We start from the raw sequence: 21,979 nt of genomic DNA, 5'->3' as shown, positions 1-21,979 counted from the left end.
CAGACATGACGAATCTATAAGGGTTCCGTTTTTTCCATTTAGCTACGGAACCCTAAAAATACTCTATAAAGGTCTAATTTTTTAAAATTTTCTTTTACACACTCGTAAATATTTATATGTACGAGTGTGTAAAAGTTTGTTTTTAAGCCATAGCTTCTTTAAAAGCTATTCAAGAGCCTTACTACGGAGTCCGAATATACCGTTCATTGTAGTAATCATGGATTGTATTTATCTAGTAAATATTCTTAAGACTAATTCAGAGCCAAGTCACTTTAAATTGTTTTTGTAATTATGGTTTTTGTGCATCGCCTGTAATTTTTGAAAGAAAAACGAAAATTGTCACATACTTTTATCAAAATGTAACCGCATTAGAATCCGCGGAATACCATAACAATATAATATAGGCATGTGCTAGATCATCACCAATCACTTTACCAATAGTCAAAGCTTTATTTACAGTCTAGCAATTCAAATTAAACCATTTGACTAAGGGCGCCCAGAAATAATACACTTATTTCCACTTAGAGCTGTCAAAGCGTCATTTATTCTTCAGTAAAAAAATATCAGAAAATTGAAAAATCTGCCCTAAAAAGTATTTTTAACAGCCCTGTGTAACGTAACACACATAGGGATGTACCCGTAATTAAGTCCCGGGATGCGCGGTTTAAACTGTAGGGTCTGTAGGTCGAGCGGCGAGCGAGCGGCGGGCGGCGCGGCGGCGGGCGGCGTTAATTGTAATGCCCCGGGATTAGGGCGCGATATAAGACACTCACCGCGGGATTATCCCACGTAAACGTGTGTATACGTACACATTAAGGGTATACGGTTGTGTATGTAGTTGAGACTTGGTTATTACGGATGATAATAATGGTTTACAGAATCGCAAGGCATTGCGTATTTAAAATTTCTTAATATAATATAGCCTTCGTTATTTCGAATGATGATGATGTATATAATCAGAGAGACGTGGTAGTTTTTAATTTTTCTTTGTAAGCATAAGGTGATGTACGAAAATGTGAAAAGTTGTAAATGTAATTTTTAATCATTTTTCTTATGTAACTATTGTTGACTGTTAACTTAAGAAGAAGTTATAATTAAACAGTCTGTGTTAAATAATTTACTTGATATTTATTTTAGGTTGTTGAAGTGATTTTGAATTGATTTATAAAGATCTTGATCTTGATGCTTAAAGCTGATAATACATTTTAGGCATATTGTATGTTTTACGCATTTTACGCATATTCTACCGTATTAATAAGTTTATTAAAATATCCCCCATCATCTTTTCTTCCATCATTAGGTCTGATAACGAAAATTGTATTTAAAAACTAAAATGGCTTTACCAACATATAAGACGGAAACAGCAAAATGTTTTAGATAGTATTATCTTTGTTTAGAATCCGCTTGTTGTATTGGGGCCAAATAACTATACCATAATAACTTCAATTAGATAATAATATATATTTAAATATTATTATCCACTTGAAGTTATTATGGTCTAGTTATTTGGCCACAATACAACAAGCGGATTCTAAATGTTTAGAATCCGCTTGTTGTATTGTGGCCAAATAACTAGACCATAATAACTTCAACTGTCCTTCGATAAAGAGAACGAGCCAGCGACCTAGCAACATGGTCTTTCTACGAGCCAGCGACCTATAAGATTCATGGTCCTGTAACAATAGTCTACGAAGTGGATCACGCGCGCCTGACTCCTCCTCAGCGCTAGTTTTGGAAAACGCAAGAAGATAGTTTTAGCGTCGTATTCCACTTAAAAGTTGCCGAGATTGTCCTTCATCAGCCCTGGATTAGTAAGAGTATCGTTCTTCGTCAGCACATTATTTGATAAGGCGTATATCTCATCATCAGCGCGAGGAAGCTGGAGGTCTTGCCAGCAGCATATTGAGAAGCCTCAACTTCGTCAGCGTATTTTCCTCAGTCCACCGAAGATTATTACTTATTAATTTGTAAGTTTAAAATAATTAAGAAACCGTTTGTTTGTATTTAGGTAGGCTATTTTTTAAACAATTTTGTTAAGTTTTAGGTCTACCAAAATGAGTAAGACGCAATTAATCAAGCGGATTCTAAACAATCTTAATTTTCATTTATTAATAAGGCATATTAATTAACACTGTACATAAACAAATAACGATATTTCATTTTAGTTAATTTTGTATATGAATCGTAAGTTAAGTACCTGTATAATAAGTGAAAAGCTTCTAAATTTTCCTTACATTTCCCACAAGTTCAGAAGTTCCGACATATTTCCATTTTCGTCACAGTTCCCCTTCCGTAAGCCGTATTCAAATTGCATCTTACAATTCTTAATTATTGAAATCGTAAATCAAAACGTGCCGTCTGCGACCATAAAATTGGGGGGAGAATGTGGTGGGATTAAGACATTATCACTTTTCTTGGAGCCCCCCCGGCCCCCTGGCCTCGACTGTAAATCAGAGGCGAAATCCTCTGGATTAGATTCATAGAGTGGTGTGGATCGAGATAGCTGCTCCTTTAAAATCGACTCCCCCGACTCCGGATTGGACCCTCGAGTTAATAGCTTAAGGAAACTTTAAGTTAATAGCGAATTACTGGCGCCAGTAGATAACCTAACAAGATTCGGCCGAGTTAAGCTGCCTGTCAATTTTTAAGTCGATAATTCGAAGGTATAAGGAAGGACTGTGTAAGGTAACTTATATCTTAACTTTTATTAACTAACTTAACTAACTTTTATACCGAATACTTTCCAGATGCTTTGTTTTTATAAGAACTCTATACATACAAAGTCGCTTTTTTTCCCTCATGTCTCTTTGTTCCCTTTAATCTTTAAAACTACGCAACGGATTTTGATGATTCTTTCATTTTTAGATATCCCTTTTATCGAGGAAGGCTATAGGCTATATTTTATCATGCTAAGACTAATAAGAGCGAAGAAATAGAGGAAAATGTGGAAAAAATGGGGAAAATTATTTTAAAGGGCTAACTTGAACGCACTAATCTCAGAAACTACTGGTCCGATTAGAAAAATTCTTTTCGAACACTGAAAAAATGTTTCAGTGTTCTGAATCTTAATCTAATAAGATGTCCCATTTGTTGAGGAAGGCTATAGGCTATATTTTATCACGCTAAGACTAATAGGAGAATGTGGAAAAAACGGGGGAAATTATTTGAAAGGGCTTATCTCGCGAACTACTGGAGCAATTTTTATGTTATTTGGCACAAATAAGAAGTAGAATCACGTGGTGAAAGATCATAGGCTATCGATTTTAATCATTTTTTCAGTGGCTATATTATAATTTATACCCGTGCTACGCCGGGGCAGGTCGCTAGTATCTTAATAAATCTCTCTTCTCTTAGTAACCAGAAGCTTAATTCATATATTTTAATGGTTGTTCTAAAACCTTTTTATATATGTAACTCTATTGAATAATGAATAGCTAACAATATTAAGCTTAAGGTCTTTACTAAGGCATTAATACGACCAAAGACGATTTTAATTATGTAGAGAATTTAAGTAAATGTACATTTCAAATTTCAATATTATTCAAAATTCTATATTATTATTCAATTCTTTTAGAGTCTACAATGACACCTATCACCGGTAAGTTGTAAAAATCCTTATTTATATGAAAATTTTAATCCTTGAAATATATTAAAATAATCATCCTATTAAGATAATAACTTAATAATCCCAAAACAGACAAAATACAAAAATAATTTAATATAAACAAAAAATTGCAAAGAAATAATTTTAGCTAGTCTTCAATAAAGTGAGCTATCGAAACATATTTTAATATTGTTATTTATTTAAAAAAAAAAACTAAGGTTTCCCATTTTATCTCTTTATTTTTAAAAATATCTATGTCGTATACATCTTGTCCTCGTCTGTTATGCGTCTATATCATAAACAGATAAAACACTCTTATTTGTAACTATAACGTCTGCATGGTTATTTGAAGTAGGAGAGAAATTTTGGTACATTCTTCAAAACGGGAGCTTATTTTCTGAGTCACCCCGTTTACTACCAATTTACATGGGGTCAAATCCCACCAAAACAAGTGTATCACGTTTATAATATATCGAAGTTATTTTATGTTTATGCTATAAAAGATTACTCATAAAAGTTTATTAAAATTAAAATTTAATAAAAAAAAACACAAGAAATATTGATTTTCATAACACACATTAATTTATGTTTTAAATGTATTTATCTTATAAACTTTGTATAGAAAGAGTTGATTGGAAATAATACTTTATTCAAACGTCTGTTGACAAATCTACATGCTCCCATTTTAGAGTTCTACATGGGTTTACCGACAAAACCTTTTCCCCATACGGATTAAGTGTCTTTTCTTTCACTATTCTTTACTTTTTCTCTATTCTTTACTTTTAGTCTATAGCCCCAAGAAAACTTAGCCTTAGTATTAACAGCAGAGTTGAGTATAAAAGTAGCTTTTCACTTAAAATTACTGCACGAACTGAAAACTGCTAACCTTTACGAAGTTTAGTGAAAGAAAAGCTAATCCACCCACGCACCACACCAACATTAATTTTCTTATAATTGAAATAATATAAAACATTAACCTATATTTAATTTTTTCTGTCAGTTTTCTTTTCGCGTAATTAAGGTGCTCCCACACAGCAGTTATATAACGTTATAAAATATTGTGTAAAACGATATCATTTTTAACAGGGTATAACATACGCTACAACATGTCAAGAAATAAACGTGTTGTTATAATTTGTAAAAAAATGTTAGACGGTGACGTGACGATCTAACGTTATCCTTATTTTCCTTTTAATTAATATTATAAATGTGAAAGCGTGGATATTTGTTACGTTTTCACACAAAAACTACTTGACGAATCATCATGAAACTTTGTACACATACTCTTGGATATCGGAAGTAACAAAGGATACTTTTTATTTAAAAAAATATTTCTTATGAAAACAAAAATATTGACGTGGACGTGAAAGAAGTTGTGTTGGGCAATAGCTAGTATTATATATAACCTTTAAAGTAATTTAGCGATAAAATAAGTATTCATTTCGACAAAAAGATAATATTAATTGTAGTAAATTAAAAGTAAAGTATATTTTCTGCAATTATATTAATAAGATAGTTTTAACTTATAGTTATTGGAATCTAGGTAAATCTAGTATAGCTTGCGCTACTTTTAACCAATTCTAGTGTCAATTTAAATTTTCAACTACATTGCAGCTATAGAATTTAATATACAGTATGGTAACTAAATTCTTTTAAGTATACTAAAATAATAAATGCACACATACTATGTAATAACAATATCTAGAGTTTATAAAACATTACTATTTGGCAAATCTTTCAGTTCAAGAAGTAGAGATTTTCCAATGTTGAATAAGTTTATTAGAGTAACAAACATACAGATAACAATCTAAACACTGAAAATATAATCTAAAATATACAAATATATACAAACTTAAAGTATAAAGCTATAAAAAGAAAAACTACCCAGGTCGTCCCTATCTGGCAAGCAAGCAAGAGTGCCTAGCAAGCTGAGAGCATTGCCACGTTGGATGGCAATTGCTATCCGCTGTGCCAGGTAGCTCCCGGCTCTGGGGTCTCGGGTGGCTTCAATAAGCTTCTTAGATATCTGTTTAAAAAGGTTATGTGCCCCCGGACCCCATGCGCCTAGGGTTTCCACCCCAAACGGTTCAAATATGAGATCTCCGCTGAGGTTCTCATATTTGTGCCGCTTCAGGTTTTCTGCCTGAGCCCGCACAGCTCGAGGTTCCCTGGACATGGGACGGGGCAAGTGTGTCGACACAAGTAGCGTCCCACACAAGGGCCTGTCCCACATTCCAGGGGACCAGGGTCATTCTGTCGGGTCTCTTCCCATCGTCGCACGCCGGACAACCGGGTAACCGGAGGGCTCCAGTATAGCTGGCATACCGGCAGTGGCCAGTGACAAGAGCCTGACAAATAAGGTCATTCAGGCTGTGATGCCGCGTAAAGCGTCCAGCGCTTCGCGAGCAGCACAACCCGTGGTGACAGTAACTGTCTACGTGCGCGCCGTAGAGATTGTGGTTAGGTAAGTAAAAGTAAATAATAAAATAGGACTTTAGCTATATAAATAGTAATTAATGTAGGTGTTTGAATTAGTACAAAATACAAAATATATCTACCGGGATAAATTTATTTTGCCGCTAAATGTGTTTCGATGACGGCTTTCTGTTATTTCTATCATATGCAAAGAGTATTGTTTTTATAGTTGTCGCATAAAATTTTAAAGATGTTCTACAATTTTGCAGAAAATAGTTCTAGAGAAATAACTTATGCAGATACACCGTGTTCAATGTTGATACAATTTTTCTAAAGCAATTTTACTAAAATTTTACGCTCAAAGATAAAAAATGCGCACATGGTATTTGATCTCAAAACGTGGCAATGAAGAAAAGCCACGATACGAATTTCGCTATTTGGTCTTCCTATGATTTTATAACACGATTTACGCCATGTGGACATTTTACTGTGAACACAACGCGTTGTGAGCTATTTTTCCGCTCACTGAGCGTTTTCGATCTTTGAGCGTAACGTATACAATTTTAACCAATTCCAAAATTGATTATTTTCAGATCTGCACCATGACATTGCGTACTTGATTGTAATTAAGGAGCGCGGTGCAAAAATCAATATCGCGATAGTTGAGTAAGTGGGGTAATGGTACTGCATGTAGATGGTGCCCTCCGCGCGAGACCCTCCGATATTCGCGTAGGGCTGTCACTGATGAGATATTTGTTTTATTTCCAGAATATAGTGATCAGTAAAAAGTAACTTTGTTTTAAAATGTAGTTATTTCAGTTTTAATCAGAATATAATGCTTAAAATTTACATTTGGTTTATCATTTTTTATATTTAAGGGTTTTTGATTTATCAAAAGACCACTGGGGTTTTCTTTGCAAAAAATAAACGACATACGTTATAATTTTCGAGGTATTTCTTATGATACTTCTCCAATCCATCTTCCATCTTCTATATATGTACGTATATAACAATGAATTTTAAACCAGGGAAGGTTTATACGATTAGGAGGGAACTGATATGAATTCACCGGGTCATCTCGCATTATTTAATTATATTTTCTCAAAATAATTTAATATAACGTGGTATATTTCTTGCACCGAAACAAAATGTCGGCTTTATTAATCGTTCTTAAATCGATTTAAAATTCACCTTATGTGTGTTACCAATTAATTATCGAATTACGTGAAAATATTTCTACACCAGCGGGTACAAGCGGAGAAAGATTTTGTCTTCTTCACACAAAAGCGCACTTTTTGTACCATATTAAGAAAATATAATAAAAATAACATTAATTCAACACACTGTGTTCAGCCCTATCGCGCGTGCAGCGAGGGGTAGGGTTACCGCGGACCCTCTCGTGTTTAACCTCCGGCCGATTCTCTTTCGCTTTACTTTCAAATATTGTGCTAACAACGCGTATTATTCACGCAAGATATTTTCCCACATATTTCTGTTATTCCCTTATATTTTAATTAAGCGCATGCGAATTTATCGATAAATTTGAAATTCTATTTGAACCTGTGCTAAAGCGTATTCACATAAGATATTTAGAATTTATCCATATTTATTTAGGTTATTATAATATTAGGTTACAATGAGCAGCCAAAAAAACAGCGAAAACATCTGATTATGACGACGTCGATAGCAGATTACAAGATTGTTTTTTTTAATTCTCTGGTTTTATATAAACTGTTACGAATCTTATAAGATTGGGGGAAGTCTTACGGTCGTTCCCAATATTTGATCTATCTCTGGTTTTGCCCTACTAGAGATAGGAATAGCTCAAATTTGACATTAGAGACATATATTTTATGTCAATTGTGAGCAATTCCTATCTCTAGTAGGGCAAAACCAGAGATAGATCAAATATTGGGAATGGCCGTAAGGGACTGCCTAATCGATGCTGTTGTAACAATAATACTTTCGTAATATGATTAAGTAGATATAGACTGTATGAGGATTATAAACAATATGTAGCTACTGCCTATTGTTACTTATTAAAAACTTTTAAAAATCTTGTAAATGTTTATAAAAATGAGTAGTACTTTACTATAAAGTTTTATAAGTAATATTATGTTTTATGGTAATTAAAATATATTTTTCGCTGGCCACAGCAGAAGCAATGCATGAAGTCAACAGTATTAAATATAGGGTTTTAGATTTTACCCTATAAAATTGTGTAATGAAAATGGTGAGCACTACAATATGTTATAATTATAAGTTTCTCAATACTCTAACTTAACTATCAAAAAGTGCGAGTCAGCTTAAAAACACAAAAAATGATCACGAACGTACAGTATTCGTAGTGTTGCACAAAATTTTATAATTAAAAAAGGATTAATTAATGATATTTTGGATTTGTGAATGCATAAAATATTGTCCTAATTTTATTAATTTTTTTGTGTAGTTTTTATAAAGTATGCTAAACTTTAAGTAACATTTTATTTGAACTTTTCAAGCTTAATATTTTCGTATCAGTTGGGTCAGTTGCGAAAACCATCAATAAAATTAAATGTACACTTAGATACAATTTAATATACTAACAAACGATTATTATTAAAAACGTTGGAGTAAAAGAGACTAATTAAACATTAATAAAGTACACGGTATGAAAATTAAAAACATAATTTTTATACCGTGTACTTTATTACCCGGCTATAATTGATACTTGTTGACAAATCGCAATAACTGGACACCGGTCCATCAGATTCCGAAACAATTTGACGCTTATCTAGATTCCGGATGGCGTAGCATTGCAATACACACAATGTCCCGTAACCCGTAATACGTATACCGGGATATCCAATGTCCCGGGACACAAAATATAGAAAGTCTTTATTCACAGAAAGCAATATTTCAGTACACACGCAGAAGGTAAAATCATCAGATTTCGTATGTTGTGTAAAATCTTTTTTTTTCATATTCATTATTTCTACATTATTTCAAAAGATATCAGTATCCTACAATAGCTATTCACGTATAGAGTTCATATATAACATTAAAATGACAATTCAAAGTCAAAAAGTCACTGTGTCAAATAAAATAAGTATGTCGAAATAGTCACGTATACCGCGAAATTCCGTAACCCGGGAAATCCTATGTCCCGGCATATTCCGGGATTTCCCCGTATCCGGAACAACACGTGTGCCAGCCCTACCTGAGCGTTTACGCGACTGTAATTCATGAATGCGTCCCGAACCGGGATATTTACTTTATTCATGGCGAGTGTTTTGATGATTTTTTTGTGAGAAGTGAACGGTTTTTAATCTTTGTTCTTTACTTTCTGTTGTGTTGTTTTGTATGAACGCAGGTGTCGTAATTGCTCAGCTAGAAAACACTTTAATAAAGAAAAATCTTTGTTTTTTTGTTGACGTAAATTTTCGTATCACTAATTGATGATTGTGAGCGAAAAAGGGTTTTTTATCTTTGTTTCTTTAATTTCTGTTATGTTGTTGACTTTGTATAGATATGCACGCAGATGTAATACTATTTATTTATGTCATTTTCGCTATGCGAAAAATCTATACTAACATTATAAAGCGGTAGAGTTTGTTTGTTTGAACGCGCTAATCTCAGGAACTACTGGTCCGATTTGAAAAATTCTCTCAGTGCTAGATAGCCCATTTGTTGAGGAAGGCTATATTTTATCACGCAAGACTAATATGAGCGAAAAAATAGAGGAAAATGTGGAAAAAAACGGAGAAAATTATTTGAAAGAGTTTATCTCACGAATTACTGGAGCAATTTTTCAGTTATTTGGAACAGATATAGAGTAGACCAGTGAAGGGATATAAGCCATTATTTTGCGGAAAAATGTACGGTTTCTGTAATATTCCTAATTTACGCGGGCGAAGCCGCGCGGGACAACTAGTAATTTAATAAAGGAAAAACATGTTCTTCGGTTATCGTAAAATTTTGTAGCACTACGTTAGCATTAATATTTGACTTAATATTTTTTTTGTTAAAAAGGTCTTAATATTCTTAATATAATTATTATTAATTAATATTAATATGATTTTACAGTATTGACACAATTTGTACTTAGCGAATATGTACGTGATCAAGAAACAACATCTTGAGAGTGCTGTTTTATTATCATTCTTGTTTATCCTATAAAATTTTAGCCATTGTGAATAAGAAAATTTCGATTTTTATAAAAGTTTTATAAGAGTTTTGTAAAAGTTTATACAAGCACACATTCAAACACACACGCACACAACCACAACACACATGAACACACAAACAATCTTAGTAAGAAATGTATTTGTCGTAGGTTTCAATTGTTTGAAATAAAGTTTTTTTTTTGAGGAAGGTAGAGCGCTGCCCTGACGACACTGCGACCCATGAGGATATATTGTGACAAAAATTGAAATAAAGTAGTATTTTTTGATAAATATTATCATCTAAAATGTAATTAATCTTCTCATGATCCAAAAAAAATGTATTCTTTATTAAAATTTTGGTAATATTATTTACTCTATCTAGTCAAAACCGTGAGACGTACCGTGGCTATGTCTCAATAATTTTTTGCGTGTTTTGTGGTTAATCTGACGTCTCCCAGTTTTGACCGTCGTCAGTGGAAAAATGTACGTCTAATATTCACAAAAAATCATTCTTAATTTAATTGTTAATATTTTTTACGATTTTAAACACTAAAAAACCGTAGTTAATTATTTTTAAAAGTTTTTACTTTACCTAATAAATAAAAACTTTTGAAAATACACTCGGTACTTTCGGGATTTGGAAATTTAACAAACAGTAGAAATTCAAGTTAGTTCTATTGAATTATCTTGATTTTCCAATGAGTTAACTAGTTGACTTACAATATATTCAATGAGGCGACGGCTCACGAGCCACACACGAATATCATAATATTTGTTAAGCGACGGTTAATTAAGGTATTTGCAGTCGCGCGATTTGACGATTCGCGCTTATTCGACGATTCCCGTGCCGAACTTAACTCGATTACCGCAGATATGCTAATACGGTCCTGACGATGTTTATCACATCACATCCTACAGTAAACGGTTTGAAAGCATTTCGTGAAATGGTTTTACGAGTGGGATTTGTGCGCAAACGATTTTATTTTATCTTGACACTTCCTGCGAAAACACTTTCACCGCTGTGCACTGCTGAAATAAAGCGCAATTTTTCGGCGGACAAATTTACGCGTTCGAACTCGCTAAAACTTACCAAACGGGTCGGACGAGGGCCGACATGGCTAGGCCGAGGGGCGAGCCCTCATAACGCACAGCACACGGTCGCACAGAATTTTTAGCACAGCACAGAATTCTTCGGCGAACGGCTCGTCGGAGCGCGGGTCCGGAAAGTTTGTGAGCGCGGTGCGAGCGCAACGGGCGTGCGGAGCGGCGGGCGCGGGAGTCCTGCGGCGCGGCGCGCTGAGTGCCGGCGGGCGGGCCTGCGCGCGCACGCCGCGCCCACCCCGCCCCCGCCCCTGCCCGCCCGCCCCGCCCCGCCCCACACCCGCAACCTATTTATTTCTAGTTACGTAAATTTTACGCGCAAAATCCTATATGTACTTGCATTTTAACCGATACATAGCGCTATATACTGGAACTGAGGCACCGTTCCAGTATTAGTACGACCATTTTTGGTGCTTTAATTTTATTAATATTTTTCTCGTGTGCCGCGTCTCGCTAAATCCTAGCTGAATCGTTGAATCGAGAAGCTAAATTTAACTTTTATTTAAAACTTTTCGGTCCTCCCGTGTAGAAAAAGAAACGATACCCAATTAATTGACGTTTGCAAATATTGACGCGCTCGTAACAATTTTGAGGTTCGACGGTCGAGAAGGGGTGCACGTTTTATTAAAAGCCAATCAGTGTTTTCACGCAAGACCACTTCGACGGGCCCGGACAGGTGAAGCGTGAAGTGAAAAAAGTCGGCGCCGGCCGGGGGACCGTCAATTTCGGCGATTTTTTGTCGGCGGCGATCGGTGTCACTTAAACAAATTGAACGTGGTCAGCCCGAAGTGGAAATTCGATAAAATTTACCGAATTCGTTTCGGCCGCACATAATTTACGAAATGACTCGCCACTTCGACGACAGATATAACAAACGCCGATTTAAAAAAGTAATCGGCACCGGCAAGTAAACAAGCGCGATCAGCTGTCGCGGCGCGATTACGATCTACGCAGGACAACTTTCGCTGAGTCGCAGTTAGTTGTTATGAAAGAGAGAAATTTGTAAATTGTTGGCGCCCGAGTTCACGAACTCCGTCGAACCGGAGTTTGTTTTAAGAGTCCAACCTTGAAACAAGAAGAAAAGTAGTCCTGTAAAACAAAGTTTTGCGGCCGTCGCCGGCGCAGTTCAAGGATTGTGCCCGAACTGTCTGTCTGTACAACTTTACCGATTAAAAGCTCAAAAGCTTCCAAAGTCATTTTAAAAGTTTATCTGTACGGCGAGGGGTGGCGCGTAGGCCGTTCGATATCATCTGCGATACTTCGTAGTTCGCGCTTCGCCCTAATTAGAGTTCGCAGGGCTCGGGCGGCCGCGAGGGCCCAACTCGGAGGCCCTTCGCGAGTTAACGGCCGTTCCACTTGCGAACTATGCCTCGGCGGGGGTCGTTGCATGTGTACCGCCGCCCGCGTCCCCCGCGCCCCGCGCCGCGCCCGCATCCGAATAGTTTCATAAACATAACCGAACTTAGTTTCGGACGACTTTTCAAAGTCAATGCATAGTAACTTTCGATGTCTGGGAGTGGTGTGGGATTGGATCAGTTCGGGTGACTTTAATGCATTCGTTTGTTCGGAACTTTGTTTTATTGGATCGAACTTGGGAACGAGGTTAAGTATCTTCATTTACTTTGTTACAGTGTTACAACCGACTTCGGCGTTTCGGTTGTATCGTGAGTCGGTTAGCAGGACCGGATTGTTTGCCGTTATTATTGGAGTAGGAAGTTTCAAGCAACTTTTTGTTTAGAGTTTGATGCAAAAGGCGGCCTGTTCAGTTTATGCTTTAAGTTACCTAGCTTAGTAAGTGTTAATAATAACGGCAAAATCGCATAGCTGAATAATGAATTTTATTTAATATTTAAACTAGCGAACCGCCCTGGCGTCGCACGGGCATAAAATATATAGCCACTGAAAAAAATGATTAAAATCGATAGCCTATGATCCTTCACGTGGTCTACTTCTTATCTGTGACAAATAACATAAAAATTGCTCCAGCAGTTCGCGAGATAATTTCAAATAATTGTCCCCGTTTTTTCCACATTCTCCTATTAGTCTTAGCGTGATAAAATATAGCCTATAGCCTTCCTTAATAAATGGGCTATCTAACACTGAAAGATTTTTTCGAATCGGACCAGTAGTTCCTGAGATTAGCGCGTTCAAGTTAGCCCTTTCAAATAATTTTCCCAGTTTTTTCCACATTTTCCTCTATTTCTTCGCTCCTGTTAGTCTTAGCGTGATAAAATATAGCCTATAGCCTTCCTCGATAAATGGGCTATCTAACACTGAAAGAATCATCAAAATCCGTTGCGTAGTTTTAAAGATGAAAGGGAACAAAGGGACATGAAGGAAAAAAAGCGACTTTGTTTTATAATATGTATAGACTATAGATTATTATCGCCTGTTCGTGCTATTATCCACTAGGTGACGCCCGCAACTATGTTGCGCCAAAATTCGTTTATCGCATAGGAACCGTACCTTTTTCGGCGACGAAAAATATCCTAAATGCTTTTCCGGGACTCAAAGTATCTCGATACCAAATTTCAGCAAAATCGGTTCAGCGGTTTGGGCGTGAAGAGGTAACAGACAGATACACTTTCGCATTTATAATATTAGTATGGATGGATGGTGATGATTGACAATTGTCATTGACAATAATTAAGTACTAGTAGTATATGTCTATATCTTATTTGCTACAGTTGCCAATTATAACAATAATGAAAAATTTCAACAATTACTTACTCAATGAAATCATTTTATTTTGTAATTTATTCATTCTTTGTAAAAGTAACAGACGATTCTATCAAGATGAATAGAATGTAATTGCAATGTAAAACCGCTACGATTCTTCACACGAAGTAATTAAACTTTAAGAATTAGCATCCCTCAAGGCATTAGAGTTTAATAGTCAGTGCAGACTGCAGCAGCCCCGCGGGCTACATTGTGGTGAAAACTTCTGTCTGCTTCCACAGTCCTCACTGTCGCCGACAGAATCTAGAATAGGCTTTGTTGGTGGCGATATTGTGATTCAGAAATAGATATATAAAATAACGACTGTATTATTATTATGTTTTTAGTTTATTGCTGTATAAAAGCAACTGCTAATATTTTTTTTTTATGAAATAAGGGGGCAAACGAGCAAACGGGTCACCTGATGGAAAGCAACTTCCGTCGCCCAGGGACACTCGCAGCATCAGAAGAGCTGCAGGTGCGTTGACGACCTTTTAAGAGGGAATAGGGTATGGATGGGAAGCGAAGGGAATAGGGGAGGGTAGGGAAGGAATAGGAGAGGGTAGGAAAGGGAAAAGGGTAGGGGATTGGGCCTCCGGTAAACTCACTCACTCGGCGCTAGCGCTAGCGCTGTTTCACGCCGGTTTTCTGTGAGCCCGTGGTATTTCTTCGGGCGAGCCGGCCCATTTGTGCCGAAGCATGGCTCTCCCACGGAATTGGATATGTATTAATTTTTGTATGCCTATTTGAATAATTGGCTAGGTTATAATTATTATTTATGACTTGTGTCGTCCTTATTTGATTCTAAATTATGAATGAAAGTAGAATAATTGAGATCTTAGCATTTCAGAGTATCCATATCGTAGCACAACACCTAAATATAAAACACAAAGCGATCTATTGCGGGAAAACCTAGCAGCAAAATGAAAATTGTAACCCACACAAGACAAAACCATATTCTTGTACGAGTTTATTTTTATTGTTCATATCTCGCGCCTCGGGGCAAACGTCGAGGATCTCATAATCAGTGTAATTACCCAAATCTCTTTCCAGAGTCACGAGCAAACAGTAAGAGTGGAGATAAAGCCCAGCCTTGGGGTAAACGCGGCCGGCGTAAGTTGGCCCCTCGCGCGGAAGAGGCCGGAGGAGTCACGGCCTCTCGGAGTCTAGTCGCGACGCTCACGTTATCTTCTCCCGCCAATAAGTCACACAATAATTGCCGCGAGTCGCTCACGCGCCCCGCCACGTTATAAACATACATTAATAATAAAATATGGCGCGCGACAATTGCGATTTTACACCGAAAACGTTGATCTCGTTAATTACTACTGGCGATGTATCACGCTAGATTTGTTGCTCCGAGCGGGTAGGGAGGCAGATGGAATTTTGGACTGTGATTCTTGTTTAATGATCAGAAATGTATACATTAAAAACGTTTTATGGTTTCCAATTCTTCTACATGTAAGATTTATTCAGTTTTCAATTGAGATTCCCTTTTATTATTTTCAATGTCGTATCTTTGTCAGCTTATTGGTATAGCGAATAACTACTTGCTAATAATGAACAATTATTGCTAATCAATTTTATAAATACAAAATATTATATGACTTACAGCTTTGAGGTGGACGGGCGGAACAGCTTGTGTGTTATCTGTATTTCTTCTTCCGGCTCCTGAAACAAAAAAAAAATACAACGTGACATTTAAGATGATTTACCTATAGGTTTATAGTAGGTACTATGGAATTATGCAAGTTCTTTTTTGAAAATAAAACATATTTTGTATGACGTACCTACGTGGCAGCTTTATGCCGATAGGCGCGAGCGGCAATGACCCGGCTGAATTTTATTTATGATTTGAATAAAAAAAACTTCACAAATCTATTGTACTGCTAAGATAAAATCATTTTACTTCGGGAAAACAATAATTAAAATGTCACTTAGATATACAGAAACTTTTAACGAGATCTAAAGAGGATCTATCGACTCTTCTTCCAAAATCGGGGGATAAGATAAGAAAAATTTAATTTTCTTATTTCCAACCTCGGTTCGATTCCCATACTAGATTCGAGATACAACAATAGGTCCTCTATACGCGTTATAAGAAACTAGATGACGCCTGCAACTCCGTTGCGCCAAAATTTGTTTATCGCGCGGGAACCGTACATTTTCCGGGATAATAAGAATCCTATGTCCTTTCCCAGGACTCAAAGTATCCGCGTGCCAAATTTCAGCAACATCGGTGCAGCGGTTTGAGCGTGAATAGGTAACGGACAGACAGACAGACAGACACACTTTCGCATTTATAATATTAGTATGGCAGTATGGATTATAATATGTATCAATTAGTCGTATCATAAATACAATTTCAGTCCCAGAACTACCAGAATAAATCTGGTTCAACTCTTGCGTGAAGCCATTTATTATTACACCGTTTACTCTAATATCATGTAAATCAATGTTTGGACAATAGTTACGTAATACGTAATAACTCCGATTAAAAGGCGATTTCCAAGCATTTTACATCGTCACCGACAATTAACTAACTTATTGACAAAACAAACCAAATTAATGTATTTTAGATTAGCTCTGTGTTTTGTCATTTGGTACACCCCCTTGATTGGTGGTTATGTCGTATCTTAAGGGGTGTTTGATTCTGTTACAAACCAGTTAAAGAAAATATAATATTATGTAATAAAGTTACAATATGAATAGATTTTCAAACACCCTTGATTTTTTATTAAACGATCCATCATCTAAAAAAAATACAAGTCTACTTAAAATGGACCAGCTTTTTGTAAATGTCATGGTTTTAAGGCGTCTCTATGTACTATTACCTACAGTAAAATAATTGGTGCAATTTCATCTAAAGTATCCTTTTTGGTTACTGTATAATGTATATTACACTTCCTTTGAAATATCTCTCTCATTGCTCCCTGGAAACTATGGCAACGCCCAACAATGTACGTGCTGGTCCCTAATTACGGGTAAAGCCACACAAAATCATATATTCAAATAGTGTGAAGGTAACGGCAAATTAATTCTATAACGGAAACTTGTAATCCGGCCATTCCGGCCGGGCGACGAATTCGAAAATAATTGCAGACATTAGCGCCGTAAGAGCTGTATCAATGTTAGAATTATGTCCTTATATTAAAACCTCGTTTGTGCGCTCAACTAACTTAAATTAATCGTAATTGTGAAATGGGGAAATCGGTTTTCATATAAGAATTGCTCATTCAAATAGTAGCTTTTTGATGTAACACGTAAGATGAACATCTTATTTTCTTGACTCACGAAAAGCTCTTATAGATGTTATTGATGACTAATGCGCTGAAAAAATTAATCAAAGACATATGAACCAGTTTTTATATTACATTTAGGTAACCAACGTGAATTTAAAGACCGTTTTGCTAAAAGTTCATGATATCTTTCGTTTCGTTTTTTGTACATCGTTATTTCATCGGTTTCGATGAAAAGTTTTACTGTACATCTTAATATTAATAGATAGTTAATCGATTAATTAATAAGGCCCGTTCTATGTTTTTTTGCCGGTTCTCCTCACGGGCTAGTTTTCTAACAGTTGGTTAGGTTCCGAAAATATATAGGATTCCTAAGTGTAAGTTTCTTACAAATTTGGAAATGAAACATACTTCAATTCTAAATTAAACAGAATTTTCGATACCCATACACTCAACAGTACCCTTTATCATGTATCCCGGCAATTTTTAATTATGTCGTCTGAGCATCCGCCTGGAGACAGACAGGTGACGGCGCGCGGTGAGACGCGGCATTTGCCGGCGTTATGCATATTTGATGCGAGCCATAATCTGCGGGCGTCTTGCCCCCGCTTCATGAATTGTTTTTGTGACTGTGAGTTGAGCGGTTTTTGCGGTGGGATCGTGGCTTTTGCTTAGTTGTTAAAGCAGTTGGTGTTTTTGTTAACCTTGTATATTTTCATTTGTGAGAGTCAATAAAGTATTGAATGAAGTTTAATTTAAAATAAAAAAATTATAAACGTTTGTTCAGTAATTTGGACATTACACAAAGTAAATTTAAAATGAAAAACACTACACAATACAAATAATCAAGATTATTAGAAGACCAGAAATGTTTTAATTTCTGGTACTATAATGAGCTTATTGAATGTCTTTAACTTGTTTGTTTTTTTTTTTATTAAATAAGGGGGCAAACGAGCAAACGGGTCACCTGATGGTAAGCAACTACCGTCGCCCATGGACACTCGCAACATCAGAAGAGCTGCAGGTGCATTGCCGGCCTTTTAAGAGGGAATACGCTCGTTTCTTGAAGGTTTGCAGGTCGTATCGGTCCGGAAATACTGCTGGTGACAGTTTATTCCAGAGTTTTACAGTGCGCGGCAGAAAGTTACGCGAAAAACGCACTGTGAAAGACTGCCACTCATCAAGGTGATGAGGATGGTATGTTTTTCGCGTGGGACGATAGCGAAAAGTTGCAAGTGGTATGATTCCGAACAATTCCTCAGATCACTCCCCGTCATACAACCGATAGAGGATGCAGAGTGAAGCTACATCTCGGCGTAATTCCAGGGGGTCCAAGCTGTTTGAAACACTACGGCAGTCAACAATTCGAGCGGCCCTTCGTTGGATACGATCCAGAGGGAGCAGCTGGTAGTTTGGCGCTTGGCCCTGCCCAGAGATGAGAACAATATTCCATATGAGGCCGAACCTGCGCCTTGTAAAGTTGTAGGCGTTGGTCTGGACTGAAGTACTGTCTCGCTCTGTTAAGAACACCAAGCTTCTTCGAGGCTAATTTGGCCTTACCCTCAAGATGATATCGGAACTGGACTTCGCTCGATATGTTGACGCCAAGTATCTCAATGCTAGGGGAGATGGTTAAAGATGTGCCCTCGAAACGAGGATAAACGACCATTGGTGACTTTTTAGTGGTGAACGCGCAGACTTGTGTCTTGGCGGGGTTGAATTAGACTAAGTTACGTCTACCCCATTCAGAGACCTTCTCCAATGAATTATCCACCTTAGACACAAGTTCGTTTCGACTCTCAGTGACATTTTGCCGAGAAATATTAGGGGAGCCAGTATATACAGCATCACCTGTACTATCATCCGCATAGCAATGAATGCCGTTGGTTTGTAACATGTCATTGATATGCAGTATGAATAGAGTAGGCGATAGCACATAGCCCTGAGGGACAGCAGCATTAACAGACTGAGTTTCCGAGCATTCGCCGTCAACTACGACCTTTATGCTTCTGTCTGCTAAGAAACTAGTGACCCACTTACATAATTTCTCGGGCAGCCCGTATGATGGAAGCTTTGATAGCAGCGCTTTATGCCAAACCCGATCAAAGGCCTTCGCAATGTCCAAACTAACAGCCAATGCCTCTCCCTTCGACTCAATTGCCTGAGCCCAACGATGAGTCAAGTATGCCAAGAGATCACCAGCCGAGCGACCCTTACGGAACCCGTATTGTTTGTCGCTTAGCAATCCCTGGCCGTCCAAGTATAGAAGAAGCTGGCTATTGATAATGCATTCCATTATCTTCGAGAAGAGAGAGGTTATAGCGATTGGTCTGTAGTTGGAAGGATTTGAGCGATTACCTTTTTTGGGGATCGGGTGCACCAAGGCTGTCTTCCAGGAAGCCGGGACAATGCCAGTGGAATAGGAGAGCCGAAAAAGACGCGTCAAGACCGGAGCCAACTCTGGAGTACACTTTTTCAACACAATAGGCGGGACTCTGTCAGGCCCACTCGACTTTTGGATATCAAGGGAACAGAGGGCTTTTCGCACTGAGCGCTGATGAAACCGAATATCCGACATGATGCTCGTGCATCGCGGTACGGTCGGCGATTTCTGCCCCCCGTCATCCAGGGTCGAGTTTGACGCAAAGAGCTTGCCCAGAAGATTGGCTTTGTCTTTTGCGTCCTGGGCCAACGATCCATTTCCTACGTGTAGGGATGGTAGGGTTGGCTTGCAGAAATTTCCTTCAATAGCTTTGGCCAGAGACCAGAATGCACGGGTTCCCGAGGGGAGGCGCTCAAGTCTCTTGCCAATTCTATTGACGTGCTGTTGCTTTGCCTGAGTAATCTCTTTCTTGAGGGACTTAGAGGCAAGGTTGTACTCCTTTTTATATGTGCTGGTATTTAAATCCCGAGCAGACACTGCGTTGGCCCAGGATTGGTAAGCCTCCTGCTTCCGGCGAGAAGCTTTTTTGGGGGATGAACCAAACCAGGGACGAAATCTGCCACCAGTTGGCACTACAGAGGTCGGAATGAAAAGTTCCATCCCCTGCATCACCACATCGGCAACAGAGTTGGCAGTGTTGTCGGGATCATCCGGCGAGAAGCAAACGTGCCCCCAAGGATAGGATGCAAAAAAACGACCGCATCCCATCCCAGTCTGCTGACTTGTAGTGCCACACACGACGGTATTTAACAGCGCGCTGTCTTAACACCGTCGTAAGTGGCACAAAACTCCTAACAAGGCAATGATCCGATGAACCAAGTGGTGCGGTTACGGATATTTGGTAGCCGTCAGGATTTGAAGTCAGTAGGAGGTCCAACAAGGAAGGATTCTGACCATCCACATCTGGGATTCGCGTAGGCGTAGTAACCAGTTGTGTCAAGTCGTTCGCAAGGGCAAAGTTGCAGACAGATCTCCCCGCATGATCAATTTTACTGGAATTGAGCCAGTCCGCGTGGTGGGCATTAAAGTCGCCAAGTATTATGATCTCTGCGGATGGGATCTGCTGCTGCACAAAATCCAAAGCAACTTGCAGGTGCTCCAAGAGTCCGTCTCAGGGTCACCACTATGGGACCTATATAGGCACGCATAGACGCGAGGGTGTTCGTCGCAATCTATACGGAGCCATAAGTTTGATAGGTCCATCAAGATTGCTGAGGCGGCGAGAGCTGATATCATCTCTGATATACACACACACTCCAGCTTTGGGTAGAAAGGAGTGCTCGAGGTAATACCCTGGGTGGGAAAGGTATGATGTGTCACTCGGAGATGATATCTGCGTCTCGGTTAAAAAGAGCAAAGCCAGCTTTGCCGTCTCAAGGTGGTAATGGACGGCATTAAACTTGGAGTGTAATCCCCTGATATTACAAAAGTCCATGTTTAATATCGAGGGGAGTGCCTTTGTGTGTTTGCTCTTGCCCCGAGCAGATTGGAGCGCAGTTTTGCCCTCTCCAGAATACGAGGGGCAGCCTGGACGTCCACGTTCAGTTCCAGGGGTTACTGAGCATGGACGTCCAGAGAGGGATTCTCCAACGCAGTTGGTACCCTCCTGGGGTAACAAATTGTTTTTCAACTGCGGCATTTCTAGGGGGGTAGGGGATTGGGCCTCCGGTAAACTCACTCACTCGGCGAAACACAGTGCAAGCGCTGTTTCACGCCGGTTTTCTGTGAGAACGTGGTATTTCTCCGGTCGAGCCGGCCCATTCGTGCCGAAGCATGGCTCTCCCACGTATAAAATGATGTTGGGTAAATTTTCTAAATTAGATAAAATAAATAAAATAAAATATCTTTTTATTCAAAATGGGTATCATGATACACTTTTTAAAAGTCGAACGAAGAAATTACGTTGCCTACCACCGGTTCGGGAGCTACCGTACCGTACCGTAGATAACGTAAGCACTCCACTCCTGAGCAAGTACCTACAACTTTTCAACCACAAGATTAACTAAAAGAATGATTTGTTATAGCTATTTCCTTAGGGCTTAGACTATACATACAATCATAGGAAATTCAAATGTAGCAGTTTATTTGCGAATCTGTACCAAGGCGCGAACACCCCCGTTGACTCGCGACACAATCTCATTATAACAATCATCTTCCCGTTCATTAGCGCGCGATAGTAAATTCAAATTAACAATCCCTCGTTAGTTCGACTAACATCGCGACGAAATGTTCTCTCTCGCGTTTATTACCTCACTGTCATATGGCTGCTGAGGAAACGATTTAGTTTTGCCACTTGATATAAGATTTTGAGGGA

General features: G+C 38.1%; 1 protein-coding gene across 1 annotated transcript in view; it reads right to left on the bottom strand.

Annotated features, from left to right (window-relative positions):
- LOC121731651 (myelin transcription factor 1) overlaps positions 1-11,417 on the bottom strand; it is a 33,524-nt gene extending 22,107 nt beyond the window's left edge. The window contains exon 1 of the mRNA XM_042121202.1: positions 11,255-11,417. Coding sequence (XP_041977136.1) covers positions 11,255-11,280 — 26 coding nt within the window. The 5' untranslated portion in view covers positions 11,281-11,417. The remainder of the gene's footprint in view (positions 1-11,254) is intronic.
- Between the last annotated feature and the right edge of the window lie 10,562 nt (positions 11,418-21,979).

This window comes from Aricia agestis, chromosome 11 (genome assembly GCF_905147365.1).
Source record: "Aricia agestis chromosome 11, ilAriAges1.1, whole genome shotgun sequence".
Taxonomy (NCBI): Eukaryota; Metazoa; Arthropoda; class Insecta; order Lepidoptera; family Lycaenidae; genus Aricia; species Aricia agestis.
This window is presented reverse-complemented; position numbering and strand designations above follow the sequence as displayed.